The sequence below is a fragment of the Pyxicephalus adspersus genome, chromosome 4 (genome assembly GCF_032062135.1).
Source record: "Pyxicephalus adspersus chromosome 4, UCB_Pads_2.0, whole genome shotgun sequence".
In the NCBI taxonomy this organism is placed as follows: domain Eukaryota; kingdom Metazoa; phylum Chordata; class Amphibia; order Anura; family Pyxicephalidae; genus Pyxicephalus; species Pyxicephalus adspersus.
The window spans coordinates 146,214,156-146,233,875 of NC_092861.1; the positions used below are offsets into that span (position 1 = coordinate 146,214,156).

At 39.1% G+C, this 19,720-nt stretch overlaps 1 protein-coding gene across 1 annotated transcript in view; it reads left to right on the forward strand.

Annotated features, from left to right (window-relative positions):
* Positions 1-19,720, forward strand: part of MIA3 (MIA SH3 domain ER export factor 3) — a 68,990-nt gene that overhangs the window by 29,974 nt on the left and 19,296 nt on the right. Inside the window, exons 7-13 of the mRNA XM_072410296.1 lie at positions 2,089-2,240; positions 11,261-11,389; positions 13,585-13,716; positions 15,461-15,482; positions 18,499-18,587; positions 18,666-18,743; positions 19,449-19,559. Of these exons, the coding sequence (XP_072266397.1) occupies positions 2,089-2,240; positions 11,261-11,389; positions 13,585-13,716; positions 15,461-15,482; positions 18,499-18,587; positions 18,666-18,743; positions 19,449-19,559 (713 nt within the window). The remainder of the gene's footprint in view (positions 1-2,088; positions 2,241-11,260; positions 11,390-13,584; positions 13,717-15,460; positions 15,483-18,498; positions 18,588-18,665; positions 18,744-19,448; positions 19,560-19,720) is intronic.

Here is a 19,720-nt window from a genome sequence, read left to right on the forward strand (position 1 = left end):
AGGTCACCTTTGCCAATAAAAAAATCTTTCTATTTGATCCAGTGACAGCAGTTTGCAGAACCTGTGGTTTTGTGCAAATAGGAAAAATGAATAGGTAAAGTTTAATGTCAACTCTCTCCCCATCTCCATGTGACAGGGCTAAATGCTTGAATTGCCACTCGCTCACTAGGAACCAGAAGTGTCACATGTGAGGAAAGGGGTTTTGGTTAAAACTTTCCCTATATCCAGAGGTTTTGGGTATTTTTTTTTCTGCCATTAAAGGGAACCTGTTGTCGTGCCCTGCCTGGACAAAGGTTGACTTTGAAGTGAAAATTTACCCCTTTAATCATGAATAAAAAAGTTAGAACAGTTAGAGTAGAACTAAACCCAAAAATTAAAAATTGCCTTTATTGCAGAGAGGACAGACGATAACCTTATCTGACTGCAATTTGCACTCATATGCTCTTGCCCCAGAATGGGTGCATCATCTTCCAGCAGCCACAGGGAAAGCCGGGATGCATAGGGTATCACATGCCTTATATAAAACACCATTAAGCACATACTTACCCTTCCATTCACTTCCCCAACATGATTTCTAATGTCTCCTTACCTCCTGTTTGCTCTTAAACTGATCAGCCAAATGAAAAGCTATCGAAACAGGGCTGAATGTTTGATCATTAAGGGCGCGAATGCCTCTCAATATGGAGGATGCATATACATTATCCCGGCATTCCCTGCGCCTGGGACTGATCACTTTCACAGTACTGATACAGAAAAGGTATGGGGAAGTGCTTAGTGACACCAGTTATGTTTATGCGGGTATAGGAAGCAAAGCAGGTATAGTTCAGCGGGATTAAGCCCAAAAATTGAAAAAATTACTGTATGACTATGCAGATCCTTTATTACAAAAGGAACAGACAATGTCCCATCTGCAATAAAAAAACCTTACCTGCTTGATCGCAAATCATTAATTGCAGTCACCTGTCACTAATTGTGTGCCGCTGTTCTATTCGGTCTTCTTTTCTCCTGTTTCACTGCTTGGCCATCTTGGCCATGGGAGTTCATTCAATCCCAGCAGCCATTTTATAGCCATTTTATAGCCATATAGCCATTTTATGTTAGGACAGCAATCAAGTGGGTAAGAATGATTATTGCAGAAGGAATATAGTCTGCCCTTTTTTGCAATAAAGTCCTGCCTAATGCCAAGTTTTGAAATTGGAGCTTTATTATTATTATCCAGTTTTTACTGTATATAGGGCCAACATATTACACAGTTCTGTGTGTAGTTCATAGTCATGCTACTAGCTGTGCCTCAAAGGTGCGCCACGATATAATGTCCCTACCATAGTTATATGTCCTTAACACAGTCTTAACCGGAGTACCTGGATGAAACCCACAGAAACACAGGGAGAACATGTAAACTCCCTGGCCAAGATACGAACCTGGGACCTAGCACTGCAAAGGCCAAAGTTCTAACCTCTATGCTTTAGTTCCTAAATCACAGATTATAAATGCATATTAATTGGAGTTTGCAATTTGATTGGTTGAATTGTATTTTCTGTGAATTTATTTATTTATTTATTTTTTTCTACTGTGGCCATTGGTGAAAGCTCATTAGCAGAATGCTGGGACAGAGCATGCTATTAAGGATTTCATCTTGTTTACCAGTGTAAAAATATACTACATGAAAACTGTCATCTGCAAATTTTACAGTATCTTTACTCTGGCCTCTATAGCCCACCCTTACAACAGGCATGGGCAAACTACGACCCATTAAGCTTTTTAATCCATGCCGCATTTACATGTAATAAATATCAATTCGTACAAACACTCTCCATCCATCTGATAATGGCCCGGCCATCTGTCAAATTTTAAAACTTATTGTGGCCCCTGTGCCAAAAAGCACCCCTGGGCTACAAAAAAAACTTTATCGTATAGTAATAAAGGTCATTTTACCAGTGAAGGCAGTATGGATATCCAGGACTTGTCATTCTGAAAGAGTTCAGCCCACACATTTCTGATCCTTTATCTAAGACATGTATTTTTTAATTTCCATAAAGTTATGAATATCCATTTCATGTCATCTCATGATGTTTTATTTCACAATTGTTTCTCCTTGTTTAGCTGAGGCTTTGGAAGAAGATAGAGATGTGGATTCCCAAGAATCAGAGTCCTGGCACACCTCATTACAACAGTTCTTCTCCAACATATACAGTGCTTTGCTTGCAGCCAAGAAGTCATTGACCCCTGTTGCAACTTTGGTGAGTACACTATCTAAAAGATCCTATTAATTGGCGAATTTAAATGAATTAAAATGTAGCAAGCTCTAGAAAAGGATTTCAGATTTGAGTTTTTTGAAACAGAATTTGTTTGTCATGTTTGTCATGAATAAAAAGCTTCGCTCTCCAGCAGCCCAAAGATCGCATTGTCTGTGTCCTACAGGATCACAATGTTTGTGTCTGGTGGGAGTCATTCTTTTCAGTCATATAAACTGCCAGTAAAACAATATTTAAATTGAATGTGTTGTTATAAATTAATATTATGCTCACAAAGGCACATCTGGGACCTGTAGGTACACAACCCCAAAGTAACAATGCTTGGAGAGGAGCACCTCATGCACATGTTTTTACTATGCCTAATCGGTCTTGAGGCTAGTACACATGGGCTAATATTCACGTCACATCAAATTTCAGATAAAACAGATGGGACTGAAATTTAGGAGCAGCTAAATAAGAGACGTTTTTCGAGAAGGAAGGCGGGTTATTGGTTGTGGATAAATTTGATGTGCTGGAAAATATTTATAAAAAAATTCAAACTTTGTATCGTGTATAGGTAAGATCAAGTTCATCAGATCTGATTTTGATTTGCTTTCAGTTTGGGAAAAGCTTGAATGAGCATGATAAGACTTCTAATCTCTGAATTGTTGATCAGAATATCAATCAGACTGGTTGGCCTGAGCAAAGGATCAGCAATGGAATCTGCTCATGTGTCCAAGGTCTTAGAATATTATGACAATGTAAAGATAAGCTTTCATAAGATTATTGTATTCAATAAACATTTGTTAATGGTTCTAAATAATACAGTACCACATCCTTAATATTATACATATTCACTAACAACAGTTGTGGGATCTTATTTGTACTGATTAAAAATGATTTTTTATTACACACTTTATTTACAAATATTAAAAACAATATCATGTACATGTGACCACATTATAAATACATCAAAATTTCTAATAATCCTTCCTTCATTGTTGCCTAACGCGTTACGCTTTAATTGCTTTATCAGGAGGAACACTTGCTGAAGAGTCAACAATGCAACCTTCATATTAGATCAATAGTGATTAATCTAACATCAATACCCCACATATGTACCTCGTATTAGAATACTATTTATGGTCCAACTTGATCACAGTATTTCAAAGAACATCAGTGTCACATAAAAGGAGAACATCTGAGGTTGGAAACATAGATTTGTCTGCAGAACAACCAGATGATATGATATATCGCTATATGGCTATATCAGTATCTATATCTCACCATGCTGATTACTAAAAATCAGGCATCAGCAAAAGCAATAAAAACATATCCGGAATGCTGATCATCTGGTTGTTCTGCAGACAAATCTACAATTCCAACTTCAGATGTTCTCCTTTTATGTGACACTGATGTTCTTTAAAATACCGTCATCAAGTTGGACAATAAATAGCATTCTAATACGAGGTACATATGTGGGGTATTGATATTGGATTAATCATGTAAACTGTTTATTACTATTGATCCAAAATGAAGGTTGTTTTGTAGACTCTTCAACATTTGTTCCTCCTGATGAAAAAAATATAGCGCTTTGTGTAAAATGAATGAAGGTTCATTACAAATTTTGATGTATTAATGATGTGGTCACATTTACATGATATTGATTTTAATTTTTATAAATAAAGTGTAAAAACTAAGTTTAATCGGTACTAATAAAGTCCCACAATTGTTGTTAGTGAATATGATTGTATTCTACCAATAGAAAAAAATATACTTGAGCAATGACACATCAAGAATTATAGTACCACTTTGTTTCTGCTACCAATAGGATATATCCTGCCCCAGCCCAGCCCTACTAAGCTGTTTCTCAATGCAAATGTCACTGACTGCTATCTGCAGAATTTGATTGGCCTGTTTCAAAGTCATTTTTTTCAAGTCTTTTTTTTTTGCATCTTATTTACAATCTCAACTAATTACAAGAGTCTTTTAAACAGCATGGTGACCTAAAGTTAACCACTCAGAAGGGCAGAGTCTGAGGCTACTGTTGTGAAAAGCTCCTAAAATGCTGATTTTCTGGTTGTCTTGCTATTCAGTACTCTCTAAATCCCCAGACGGGGACAAGCTTAGTAAAAATGCCCTGATCTGCCTTCTTGTTCTGGGTTACTACAAACAGACCCACTTTCTGTGCACAGGAGCAGAGAGCTACACTGATGGCTTTGTGTAGGTTCACCATACCTTGCCAGCTGCGCAATCACTCGTCTTTAGGACCTGCACATTTGGCAGCTGGAGGGGTTAACTGCTAATTTTTGTCTAAGGGTTACAAAAAATGCCAATATACTTCCCTTATCCCTCACTCCTCCAGCAGCCGTCTCTCACCACTGTACCAGGCTGCAGAAGTCCTTTCATACAATGCAGGACTGCTGGTTCTACATTGTATGCAATGATGTCACTATACCTGTGATAAGAGGTGAAGAGAAGCAGCTTTGGGGGTTTGGTTATGCTGTGTTTCGAGGGGTCCTGCAGAAGTGAGGGGTAAGGTGGTTAGTGTGTAGTTTCAGTATATGCTTGACAGATTAAAGGTCAAGGACTTGAAAACCCAATGAAGGTGAAAGCACCGACAACAGAAGGAACATGGCAGCTCTAGAGGAAATTGCTCTGCCGTCTAACTTGCCATATATTGAGCCTGATTTATTAAAGCTCCCCAAGGCTGAAGAATATACACTTTCATCAGTGAAGTTGATCCAGCAAGCCTGGAATGAATCTGGTCCAGCATTGAAAACATTTGCTAACAAAAAGCTTATGACGAAGAAATCCTTTCCAGGTTTGCTGGATTCACTGATGAAAGTCTCTAGTCTTGGGGAGCTTTAATAAATCAAGCCCATTGCATGTAATTGCACATTATGACAAAAAGCTCCTGGGGGCCTCAACATTTTTATTTTCTTTGATGGGTTTAGTTCCACTTAAAGATAAAATCAACACAAAACTATTATGGTTTTCCTTTAAAATTGGAATTGTGGTTGTAGTTCATTCAGGCTTGCTTACATAATCTACTAGTGAAAGTGATGATTGTCCTCTGTGATGACTAACAAAGTAGTAAGCTGGAGAATTTGTCATCTGATGTGTCTGAGCATGACATTCTATAAATAATTCACAAGCCGGGAAGTGTGTGGGAAGATCACTCTCACTGATCTAAGGATCTGCTCTATTGTACGGAATGAGAAAGCATTTATTATTATTTTTAAACAGGATTTATATAGCACCAACATTTTATGCAGCGCTGTACATTAGATAAGGGTTGCAAATGACAGACAGATACGGACAATTGACACAGGAGGAGGAGAGGACCCTGCCCCGAAGAGCTTACAATCTAAGAGGGGGGAAGTATCACACAATAGGAGGGGAGAATCTGATGTTCCCATTCAGCAATATTTGTATCTCAGCCGACAACATACCACAAAGCCAGTAGAGTTTCTGGAGCTTTATTCTCCATGCACCCACTCAATATTTGCCCTTGGAAGCAACCATTGGTAACAAAAGTTTTATTTTAAACCTCTGTCTAGCATTTAATTTAGATCACAGTAATGGAGACTCTGGACCTGATTTATTAAAGCCCTCCAAGACTGGAGAAGATACACTACCGTCAGTGAACCTGGGCGAACCTGGAATAAATCTAGTTCAGGATTAAAAACATTTGCCAACAAATATCAGATGACTTTTAAGAAATCCATTCCAGGTTTACCCAAGTCACCCAATTTCACCCATGATAGTCTATGTTCTCCAGTCTTTGAGAACTTTAATGAATTAGGTCCATACTTTTTATATCACCATTTAATGGATTAAGGACTTGTTGTCTTCTACCCCCTAGTGGTTGCTTGGGGAATTGCATATTTTACCAGATTTATGCATGACTTGTAGAAACCTAATTTATTATTAATTATAATGAGTATTTATATAGCACCAACATAGTACGCAGTGCTGTATATTGAATAGGGGTTGCAAATGACAGATATATGCAGACAATGACACAGGAGGAGGAGGAGAGGACCCTGCCCCGAAGAGCTTACAATCTAAGACGAGGAGGAAGCGGCATACAAAGAAGTTGCTTATAGTAACTGGCAAATGTGCTAGTAAGCTTGAACAGATTGTTTTGATTTAGTTACTTAGATTGTAATGAGTAGTGTGTACTGCAATGACCCAGAGTATGACAGGTGCTCTTTAGGAATCTAGTGCTATACATGCAAGTAGTTGCTATCCACTGCAGGTGTCTTCCTTTATTTAAAGAAGCTTACATTTAAAATGAATAGCATTGCTTTGTATACTAAAAATTTTAATAAACAAAGTTTAGGAAAAAAAAGTGGCACTGCAATGCAATAATGAGTGCATGGTGCAATATGGGAAGACATGGGTGTGATGTTAGCCCCGGGGTACGTGTTCTGGGAAGTGTTTTTTAGAATTGTGTTTGCTGTTTAAACACATTTACATTTATTGAACAAACACATTTACATCTAAACGGTTATTCAAACACAATGCAGGACAATCAGCATTAACGTAGACATTAAGATTTGTATAGGGAAGGGTAAAAGCTCCGCCAGGGTGCATTAGCTGTGTTTGTTCCCATAGAGTTCATTTGCCCTCACTTCCTGTCTTGGTGACAACGGAGGCCCCAATTCTCTCACCTGCGGTTCCCTTCTTACAAAGACAAAGAGGTGACCAGGACATTGAGTGACGCAGAATCCAAATGTTACCGTTGTCACTAGAACAGACAATTGTAGCGGGGGTTCACCTGCTGACCTCCATAGACGGGTGGGGCATGGAGATTGGTGGGGGACATATTGGTTCCCCATTACTTATACAGATGTTACATCCGGAGTGTCTCTGCTGACTTTTCATACAATTTGTTTGACACATTTATATGTCTGTGGTCACCATGATGAAGGCTGTGCAGAGATTTTACAAAGATTTGTTTTTTATTGGATCTGTAGAATCTGGACTGAAATGAGTTTGTGTTATGGGGAATGGGGCACCGGTTTGGATTATAATGAGCTGGCTGTATTGGTTGTTATAGATCGGGGATGTGCTGCACTTTATAACCGGGCTCGGTGTGCCAGCCATGGGGGAGGGACCGCTGTCACCCGGGGTTAGTCACGTGTCCAGCCGCTAGGGGTGGTTCTACACGGATCCCGGCATTCTAACTGGGTCACGTTGCTGAGCGCCAATCAACGTGCGCGCTTTACTTCCGGGTGTCGCCGAATCGTGACGTCAGCGCATCCGGGTAGCGCCGGGTCACACAGTGGTGACGTGTTGTTATGACAGGAGGCGAAGTGCAGAGTGGCTGAGACAGCACAGGAGAGCCTTGGGTGAGTGAAAGCCGGGTGTCATGGGGTGTCATTGTGTGTGTGTGGCGGGCGGTGTCACCGCAGCTGTGGGGTGTTTTGTGTTTGTTTCTCTGTCAGTGAGTGTGGTGAATGTTACACAGAGGAGGCTGTGTGTCTGCATTATACAGGATGGACACACAGACACCAGGGCATGGGACACATAGGGACTCCAGGGGTTGGTACATATAAGAGGACAGACAGACACCAGTGTAGTGTTCTCCCCAGACCCCTTTAGCTGGGTACTCCATCCAGTTGGGTCACAATACAGGGACTGCCACCTGGCTTCAAAAATTTCTGATTTGAACACTGCAGTGGATAATGCATGGATGAGGCTGTCTCTACTATAGAGGGAGGATAGATAGATAAAATAGTAAGAGGTCTGTGTTATACAGGGAGGGCAGGACTGTGCATTATACTATGATGAGAGAGTATTGTACAGGAAGAGTATTTTGTGCATTATACAGGGAAACAGAGAACACAGGAAGTTCTGAGAAATCACTTCCAGCGTTCCACAGGCAACTTCACATTTTTAGTCAAGTGGTGACGAGGATATCAACCTCAGATTTTTTTTTTTATTGCCAATTACACCTACATATCCTGCTGACACTCATTCCTCCTAATTCTTGTCCTGGTGATACAGAAAATGAAAGGACACAAACATAAAACTTCTAACCCTTCCTTAGTCAGTCTTCTCTTTTTCACCTGAACTCCACTCCTCTTTCTGCCCTTTCTTTAGCTTTATTAGGATATCCATAGAAAAAGCAAAAACATTTAGACATAAAAATAAATGGCCTTTGATGTGATGCAGATAAAAAAAAATATTAAAAAAGTCTCTTTACCCAAATTGTTTAATTTATTCCAAGATGCATTATGTGTCCCAGTATACATATAATGTCTGTTGTCTCTTATCATCCTCTATACCATTACGTATATTAGATACTATGGTCCCTTGGTGATTTAAGACCATCTATATCTATTATGTTGACCACACCGGCCCTATAAAGGGGTGACTGCAAACAAATGGTAAATCTCCCAGGTAAAATGGCCTATTTAGTTTAGCCCATAGACATGCTAAGTTGATTGTGGAGATCGGCAAACATGCCGCCGGTGTTATTTCTTCAAACAAAGCTCAGTGCAGCATGTGTTGTAATTTACCATTTGTTCCATCGAATTACATTTAGAAAATATACCATTGCCTGGTTAGGATCTTACAAGATTACAATTAGTGCATGCATTGCAGTGTAGTATCAGCTTGCCCCGGAGATTTGGCCTTAGTGAGTGGTTTGCGATTGTGTTGTACATTGCAGAAGAAAAGCAAATATTTGACAAAGAAGATAATGAGAAATACGTGGCATGAACAGGGAACTGTGAGAAAATGCTTACTAATGTCGATGTGGCTTGTAGAAATATACAGCATGTACTTTTTAATTAAAGGCCGTGTGCAATTATTAAAGAAAATAAAGGGTTATGCCAGCTTTTATTTGGATTTAATGAATTGACAGGGGAAGGACTAAAGCCTCTGCTTTTTTTATTACCATCTTCATTCTTGTTGGGAAAATTTTCCCTTCAATTACATTGTTACCTTACCTATTCAGTGTCAATATCAGTGTTCAACCCAGGCAATTTTTTAAGCTGTGTCGGAAGAAATTGCAGGCGAGTGGCAGCCCCGGTATTATGACCAAACTCTTCGGTAACCACCAAAAGCAGACGGGTGGTTACTGAGAAGTGCCTGGTGGTGCACCCGGCTAAAAGGGGCCGGGGGGGGGGATCACTGACCCTGATCAGCCCGCTGATACCTCTCCAGTGGTCCATTGCAGCATTTCTGGTGTTTGTGGGTATTAGAGTGCTTAGGACCTCTTCCATTGACATTGTAACATGGCTTGGTGTCCAGTTGCTGCGCCTGGGCTCTGTCACATGCAAGGAGTTGACATTACAACCCCAACACCAGGTATTTTGATTCGCTGCAAAGGAGAAAGTATCAGTGGGTTGCTAGAGGGGCAAAAGGGTATCGGTGGGTTGCTAGAGGGGAGAAAGGGTACAAAGTTGTCAAAGAAGGGCAGCTCCACATAGATTTTGTCATTGTGCTGTAATAGGACAATGTGACCAGATTCAAAAATAAAATTGTTGCTGCAACTGTTCCAACACCTTGCTATGTTATGTCCAGGCCCTGTCATTGCTGCTGCTCAGATGTGTAAATAAATAATATGATAAAAAAAAAGCAAAAAAATACCGAATTAAAGTGATTTCCACTTTTTTATAATAATTGGTTCCAAATGAATGGGCTGCAATGTTAAATGTCTCTGGAGCATAACGAAGGATAGGTGTCTTTAGCTATGATTTGCAGAAATCTGTACTATCCATTCACATAGTCTCTTTCATCTCGCTGTAATGTTTGGGTTGTTTGCAAATAGGTGTGTGTTGGCTGTATGAAGTGTTTTTATGTGGTTAGATCTGTAATCCTACCCCTGGATGGTCACATTGAAGTGTGTATGTTTAATGTCAGGTGGTCAGAGCGTTGCTGGGCATTTATAAATCTTGCTTTGATAATTTCTGAATTTAATACCATTTACAATATACCTGGCAAAGCCTAGAAATATTTTTTATATGGGTGGGAAGAAACTGTAGGCAGGTGGCAGCCCCTGTATTGCGATCTAACTTTTTAGTAACCACCCAAAAACAGCCGGGTGATCACCAAAAAGTGCCGGGTGATACGCCCAGCTAAAAGGGGCGATGGGGATTACTGCAAAGGATTTGTATTTCTGTCCATCCTTTACACAACTCTACTAGACAATACAAATGCCCTTGTTTCAGACCTGATTCTTGCTTACTGCTGTTCAGAAATATTAGGTCACATCCCTGCTTCCCAGTCTGTGATTGGACAATACATGTGCAGAAACTGTAGATTTATCTCTTTCCTCCTTTCTGAAGATTCCCTGTTCGAAATATAATAAGCTAAACAGTGACTCCGCCTATCAAACTTAGATAAGAGTAGCTGGATTGTGGAAGCTGTGTATTAAAGGATTAGTCACTATTATTACCATTGGCCCCTGCTGCGATCTTTTCCTATGTACTGATTTACCTTGCCTGTGCCATTGCAATCTGGGTAGAGGAACAGGGCTTTGCTTCCTCTATGAAGAACGGCCCTTTGATGACTGGTGGAGGAGTAATAAGGGAGCAACAGAAGAGATTAGGAAAACCCAGATCAACAGAATAAAGAAGCAATGCAGGTCTTCAGGTACAGCTTCCTCTCCAGCAAGCTGAACTGTGAGCAGCACAGTAATGACCCCACCAGATCCCCTGAGACTGGCAATCGGAGGCTGCAGTGCCTTAGATGATCTCACGTGGCAGATATACAATCAATAGGGCAAGTACCTGGGCATAAAGGGTATGGTTCAGGCACATTTACCATTTATAGATGTTGTTAAAGGGTAACATAAGTTCACGTTTTACCTTCATGTCTAACTTTATTCTGAGCCAATGAATTGTACATTTGAATGAAATTTGGATTTTAAGGAAAGTGCTAGTTTTATAAATGCCCCCAAGGTGTGTGAATGGTTCCCATTTCCCCCTAACATGTCTGAGTTGTGTGCTTGTCCTTTTCGTGTTAAATAACTCGCGTTGGTCTCTGGCCGACCATCACTTATCCAGGTGGAAATGGACGAAATGGAACAAGAGGACCCCATCTCTACCTCCTCCTTCTCGGGGGTGGGAACAGATCCAGTCATTCTGGGGACCATCCCCACCTTATACAGCCTCCTGATCTCCAGATTTCTCCAGGTTGGTATATACAGATCTGTATCTGCAACTGTTGTCATACAAGAAGCTTTCCTGAAACCTCAGGACGTGGCATTTACTCGGATTATAAGAAATGCACTAGCACTAATTTCCCTCTCTCAGCTAATGAGTTTAATTAGTGTGTTATTAGCTGTGTTTAGCCAAGCCAGCTGATCTACGCCTAAACTTAGAGCTAAATCTGTGTAGCTTAATAATGGTTTATTTCACCAACTTTATGAATAAAAAATAGGAATTTCCCTAAATGTAACATTTTTCAAGGGTATGTTTTCAAGAAAAATATAAATCTCTGATTAGGAGCTCAAGGACGGTAGGTGGCCTACAGAGACGCTATTGTCAGAAATGAACTGACCTTTGAACTGTGATGCTTCTCTTTCTTATTTTATTCATTGCTTATTGAGGCAAATAGAAGAAAAACCTTGGGTAGTCTCAACGACAACATTGCATTCCTCCTCATGATTATGTGATTGTCTTCTCTTTTGCGGTCATCAATAGTCAATAACGAAAAGCAATTGTAAGATGAATTCTATCAACTTACCTGGGAGCAAGAAAAGCCAAGTGGAGGGACAATATTTCATAATACCAGTGAATACTTCTTTTATTATTGTTATAGCCACCTGAAAACTACACAGGAGGAGGAGAGGACCCTGTCCCCAAGAGTTTACAATCTAGGATTCGGGGGAAGAAACACACAATAGAAGGGGAGATATGTAGTGGTGGGAAGTGGTGACACTTTTAAAGGACAGAAAAAGATGGGCAGGCAAGTTTAAAAAAAAATGGGTTTTGAGTGCTCTTTTTAAATGGGCAGAAAGTAGGAGCAAGCCGAATAGGACGAGGAGACCATTCCAGAGAGTCAGGGCAGCTCTAGAAATGTTTTGGAGCCATGCGTGTGATGAGGCTATGAGTGAATATTGGTCATATTGATCTGGATTTTACGGTTACAGGACTTGATCATTTTTTTGATATACAGATCTATAATTCCTCCTTTTAGTGGTTGTTTGCCTGATAAGTGTCAAATCCTGAAAAATTTGCTGTCAGGTAAACTAACAATACATGCTAGAGTCCAAATCCGCTTTTTCAACTTTTTATTAACATCGGGAACCCTTGAAATAATTTTCAGGTCTTCAGGGAACCACTTCTTTAAATACTATAACCACAACTCACAGTACATTAGTATGGTGGCCAGTGGGAAGAATGTCACCCTTACAGATAGCCAAAAAGATCAATGGAGTCCCTGACCTGGGAGGTATAAATTGCTCATTGCTGGAGGAGCCCTGGTTGAAAAACACTGATGTAAATTAACAATTTTCTTTAGATCTATCAAGAACTATGTAGTACAAAGGATGGACCCATTGGATATTTGTATAAAAAGGATTGGTAGGCCTTCATCCAGTTAGATCTAAATGGTATTGTACAGAAATTGTACAACTATATTTTTAAATATATAATCAAATCAAGATGTAGTTTATGGAGGCTTGCATATTTTTAAATGTGGCAGATGTATTTTTTTTTCCTTTACACTTGATGATCCTCCAGTAACACTCCTCCTTTGGTTGGGTGACAACACCCACTCCATAATGTATCTACAATGGAGCTGTGTTGTCACCCAAGGACAGCAGTGACCATCTCCCTAACATAGAGGGTGTGTGTTTTGTAATCCGTAGAATTGAACTGGACAGGGATAACACTTATTGTGATAATGGAAAGGAACTGATCTGCTCACTCATTTTGCACTTATCACATACATAAAACTAACCCCTTAAAAGGTATTTTTAATTAAAAAAGGTCTCAATAATTAAACTTATTTTTAGGGTTTATTCCTTACATTAGTTCAAATCGGACATCAGCAGTAAAACCGAGTCATCGTGCAGCACTATATTTTAAAAGTCTATTGTTTTGAATAGGGAAAAGTTATTTGTAATTATTAACACAAAAGGTTTGTGTTTTAGTGATTTTAATAATTTATAGCTGAGCAGCTGATTGACTTTTTGACATTTTTTGTGATAGATACACAATTATATTTTGAGAAAAAGGTATCCAATGCAGCTGGTGATGACCTTGATTTGAAGCTGCCTAGACATATAAGCTGTTTGTTTTAGCAGCCACTAGCCCTCTTGTAAATAATTATAATTTTTTCTGTGATTAAATTTAACCTCTAATTTACCTGCTTGCTGTTGCAGCTTATGTCCGCTCTACCTGAAGACATGCAGCCTGGTTCAGACTTCTATGGCGTTCAGTGGGAAGCCGTCGTCATCACCGTCTTTGTGGGATTGATCTCCATTTTGATATTTTTCTGGAGGACCTGTCTCTCGGTAAATTCTTATTAGAGCTTAACTTTAACTTATCAGTTTTCACAGTCTGACACACATATAAATGTGTATGTAAATATATATATATATATATATATATATATATATATATATATATACATACACACACACACACACACACAGATGGTGTTGGGTTATATAGAAAAATTTAAAGTGCTTTAAGGCCACATACAATGTTTTCAGTTATGTAAACTTTGCCATGTTAGAGTATCTTTGATTTGACAGCTGTACAAATTTAGGCTAGTGTCCTCATGTCATGTTCAGAAGAGGGGCATTTGAACTGATTGGTTGTTCTCTTTGTCATATATGGGTGTCTAAGTGTATCTCAACCTTTTTTTGCATCTTGGCATCTTGTGTTCGGTCACTGTCACACTTCTCTTTATTTTTTGCCATGATCAGATTCTCAGAAGACTCTGTTCAATTTCAATACCAATGCAGTGCAGATCATACGTCACAGTTGGGAGCAATAGTATGCTGGTGTTATATAAATACATGATAATGATAATATGGTAGCATCATCACCTTGTATCTTGGGAGTCTGTCACATTTACTGTATGGGCTCTTTAGTTTGCTGCAATGCGAAAGGAAATTACTGCCATTTGGTGACTGTTATAAGAAAACCCAAACTTTTTTTTTTCTATATGTAAAGCTCATCATTCATATGTAATTACATTTTTGTATGTATTGTGTGTCTGTGTATAATGTATATATTTGGCTGAACAAATCTCAGTTGACATGACCACTGAAAATATATCTCCAAAATGCACTGCAGGGAAAGTCAGATCTCGCTTCCATGCATAGTGCAGCAGGTGGCTGTGAGTGAGGGAGTTCTTACTATTATGACAAATAATAAGCTTCAACTGCTTTGAGATACGGTGGTAATTATTTAACCTTGCTGCACCAATGATGACTCTTGGGAGACATAAGGGAAACTGCACATATGGCTGCAATTTGGAGAGGCAATGGGGTAAAACGTGTGTGTGTGTGTAAAATCTAGGCATTAAAGCAGAACAATTTCTCTTCATCTCATTTCCGCGACAGTTCCAACATATTGACCAGGTCTTTTTCTGGGTTTGGGATCTTTGGCCATCTTTACTGGCCAGCCTGGAAGGATGTAGCTCCCATGCATGCACATGGGAGTGCAATCATTCTGGCACCGAAGCATGCACAGCTAGATGTACATTCTAATAAAGATATAAACAGACAGGTAAGTTTATTTTGTTGCATTGGAGACATAAAATGTCCATTCTGCAATAAAGATCGGCCTGTATGCACATTTTTAAAGTAATGATTCATTTTAAATGTAAGCATTGCTAACTTTGAGAATCTCATCAAAACCACATTGTTTCTGCTTCCTAGATTTATACATAACACACATAAATCAAGTGTAGCTGCCTGTTTATATATTCTGTATCTGTATTTTATACCAATGTGTTGTGACTTCCTTTTATTTCAAGTGTCTAAGTTTCTCTATATTGCTTGGAATACAGAGGTCAGGGCTCACAGCCAGTGTACCACACAAGACCCACAGAGCATTAACAGAGAAGCTTTTCTTAGCAATCTGTTAATCTTATTTGCAGAGTGTTCCCTTTCACTAGCTGGCGTGTGCACAAACCCTGACCTTTGTATGCAGTGTTTGTAGGCATGTGATGAGTGTACAAAATCCCACTGTGACATGCTTTCTGCTGCTGTCTTATAACACAAATTATTTTCCCTCTTCTTGCAGGTGAAGAGCAGAGTCTATCAAGGTAATTTATAATCCATAAATAGGTTTTGTCCAGTAATTTTTTCCTGTCGGTGATCAGACTCCTTTTGTTCCCATTATTCTGGAAAATATATTTTGTTAAGTAATGCTGCATTAGTCTTGGAAGGGAATGAGGCTTCTCCTGAAAAAGTGAAACGATGGGTTTTAGGTCTCTTTAAATGAGCAGAAAGTAGGAGCAATCCAAATGCGACATGAAAGGGCATTCCTGAGATTAGGGCCAGCTCTAGAGAAGTCTTTGAGCTGTGCGTGTGATGAGGTTATGCGTGAGGAAGTCAATAGTAGTTCATTGGAGAAGTCAGCGGCTAGGGGGGTATTTACATTGCCATTATGTTGGCCATAAGAGAGTGTTCAGAGTTCATTAAATACAATAAAATATAAATAAATCCAATCCAGTATATAATATATAATATTACAAATCTATATAGTATAGTTATGTAATTGAATACAATAAACTCCATGATTAAATTGGCAGCTTTCATTAAAATGATTGAAACAGGCAATCAATAAATTAGGTTTCTTATTTAGGTCTTTCCTGTAACAACAGTCTACCAATTGTTCTCCAAATGTTTTCCAATTTTGTTCTTCTGTGTTGTCACCTGGGCTTCCAATGCAGCATAAAAGTAGCAATTCCCAGATACAATACACAAACATGGTTCACTACTGTCACTATTAGGAAACCTGCCATGAAATTGTTATCCAAGGAAAGAAAAAAGAGCAAGCACCTCTTTATATGTATAATAAAAGAGAAATCAATTGTTTAATGCACAGGGCTTAGCAAGCTAAATATCAATCAGTTAGTGTGTAGGTATACAATATTTGCATTTTGTACTTAGTGGGACAGGCTTTCAATTACAGATCTTCTATATAAAGATGGGTTTCACCCACAAGACTTTTGAGTCTTCTCTCCTCTGAGAGGCTTATGTGTATACTTGTATGTCATTGCCCTCAGTAGGAAGGAATCCGATATGGTTACTCCTAACAGCCAACAATTGCAAAACAGAATTCACACTCGACCATGGATTTTTTTCTGATATCTGTGTACATGTAGCAAATCCGAGGGATGACAGTGCCGTGTCATTTGCATTCTAGAATGTTATGACAGTTCAAATTATACAGCGCAGCTATTCATAACCCAAATCCCAACAGATCACTCATATCTGTCAGACTTTACCATCCAGATGGTCACATTTTTGCACAGCGGGCTGCTTCCCCCTGCCCAAGAAAGAGAAATCTGTTTGATTATATGCTAGTGACTTGTAAGTTATTTTTCCTTACTCAATCATCACATGTTCCTAGCTGGCTCCTCTGACCCTTTCTGCATTCCGGGCCCACTGCTGACCGGTTTTGTTGCTACCCCTATTCATGATCCAGCTGCTGTGAAAACCCAACTGCTAGACTGCCAAAGGGAAGATCCCACATTACTAGTCCGAAAATTAATGTTTATTATTAATAAAATTTTGCAGCACTTTACATTAAATAGGGATCGCAAATGACAGACAGATACAGTGACACAGGAGGTGTAAAAGAACCTGCCCGAAGAGCTTACAATCTAGGAGGTGGGCGAAGTAACAAACAATAGTATGGGAGTATCAAAAGAGAACTCTTTCTGTAATGAGGAACAGAAAAGAATCAAGACTGAGTGTGTCATGTTACCATATATATGGGTATGTATTTGGGCAAATAGAATTAGGGTAAAAATGTACTGAAGAAATTAGAAGTAGGTGTATTTTTGAGATGAAGGAATTCCTGGCCAGAGAAAAGTGTTAGGATCCATAATTGGTTAGCTGGCCACATTCTGCTAGAAAAAGGACACTTCTGAATACATTTAGCTAAACCCTTTCAATCTCCGACAGTCATTTGTAACATAGACGTCTAATGCATGTTATTTAGAGTTCCTTAATCTTTTCCTAAACTTACTATTGGCCTGCAGTGTTGTTGATCCCTAGGCTGCGCACACACATGGATTAATTGGCATTGGAAAGAATCTCTCATGATCCTTTCCAGAGACAATAGACTGAAAGATGCATGAATGAGTCCTGTACGTACAGCACCGTTCTACTTTGTGAAGAGGGAAGGCGGGAGAACGGCGAGGCGGCACCCCACTGCTCTCTCTCCCCTTCACTTCCATTTCGACCATTCGTTGTCCGCCAGGACATGAACGACGAGTGCTGTTCACTTGCCAGATTCTCGTCCGATATCAGCCCTGAGCCGATTATCGGACGGGAATCATCTGATGTGTGTACATAGCCTTACTTTCCACATGCCCACTACAGACAGGCTGAATGTAAACAGTGTAATATTTACACCGCACTAGACCTCTGATACCAGGTCTAAGAGCCACCAGGAACAAAAGTTACAGCTTTTCTCTTGTTATGTAGTGATTATTATTAATAATAAATAGTATTTATATGGTGCCAAAATATTACGCAGCCCTGTACATTAAATAGGGGTTGCAAATGACAGACAGATACAGACAGTGACACAGAAGGAGGAGAGAACCCTGCCCAGAGGAGCTTACAATCTAAAACATGGGGGATGTAGCACACAATGGGACAATATGCAGAGAGTAAAGTACAAGGCAAAAAAAAACATTTCTATTACACATTTTTGGATAAAGTAGAAAAGGACCCCTAAATCTGACCATTATGTACAGGTCAGGGGCTATATATATATATATATATATATATATATATATATATATATATATATATAATAACTTTGCTTAATCTAGATATAGTTGAGATCCTAGTGTGTGCTACTTATCAAAATGCTTATATTGAAGGTCTGAAGCCCTGGTCCCATGGGTGTCTAGGAAAGTGTGTACTCCCCACTGTATTTTTTATTAAATTATCTGTCTGATACCAAAGTGACCCCTTTATGCACTCTGAACACATGACTTATTATTTCCCTCCAGTCTTTTGATGGACAGCTTGCCCTGCAGGTAAATACTATTCATTAAGTACATTTTTTTTTTTTAATGTGCTGAAATGTTCTTGCAGTCAGTGAAAAGCAGCTTGCTGAGAAGATAGCTGCCCTGATGAAGGAGAAGAGCGAAGCTTTGGAGAAGATATCCGAGTTGGAGACAAAGGTAATTCATTCTGTAGAAAGTTTAGGGTAAGAATTACTTTATAACAGAATCTAATAATATTACCCCTGACTTCTTCAGATAAAAGAAGCTAAAGAGTCTGAAAGCACAACGCAGGAGAAGAGCACACACCTACAGGAAGAGGCGGCCTCCCTGAAGGTAACCACCACAGTTTTTATAATAACTCTTCTGAGGATTTCATCAAACCTTTGAGTGTTTGACATTTCTTGTATGCTGTTGCATGCTGCTATTCTTTCCACCAACTCTACACCACTACAGAGAGATCTATGGCAGCCTAAAAAGACCCTCTCACTAAATATTGTGAAGTGAAAGATTCAATAGATTCTTTTTCCTTAACTTGACCACAACCAGTGACAGTGCTCATGTTGGAAAAGAGCTGTCTCTGGGGAAAAATAGAACAACAATACTACTTGATCACTGGGATTTTCCAAAATGTAAAGAAAACACTTTTCTGTTCAGTGTCAGGCAGACTCAGTGTACAGAAATGTGAAAATCAACCTTAGAAAGTTGTGTTAATTATTTTGTCATCATTCTGAAGTATCATTCTGCTAATTACTCCCATCATATTACAAGTGCATTTCCTTTCTGTTTCTGTCAAATAAGGTTTTATGCTTGCACAGCACATATCACACCCATGCGTAATATGTATTTTCTTCTTGATACAGTGAAATATTTACAGTAAGTTTTAGTAGTTGGTATTACCTAGATGTAGTTAAAATGAAGGTGTGTACATATTCCTGGACTTCTTTTTATTTCCAAGCAAAGTATTTTGTAGCATTTTGTAGTGTATTATGTAATCCAGAATCAAGGTATCTTTAGTTTATGTTTTTGGTTTTCTTCTAGGCCACGGTTAAGGAGCTGAAGAACAGTAACAAGCAATTGGATGCCAAAATGAGGAACTTATCGCAGGAGCTGCTCTCTCAGAAAAGTCAGAACAAAAGGAAACAGGAAATGGTAAAACTTTGTCAGCTTCTGAAACTGAATTGACCAAAAATCCACAGCTGCATGTTTTATTTCAGGACACATGCAACCAGCTGCTTTTTTTTTTTGTTCTTTTTTAAAGCAGACATAAACTAAAATTTTTACCTTGTATAAAAGGGTAGGCAAATCCTTTA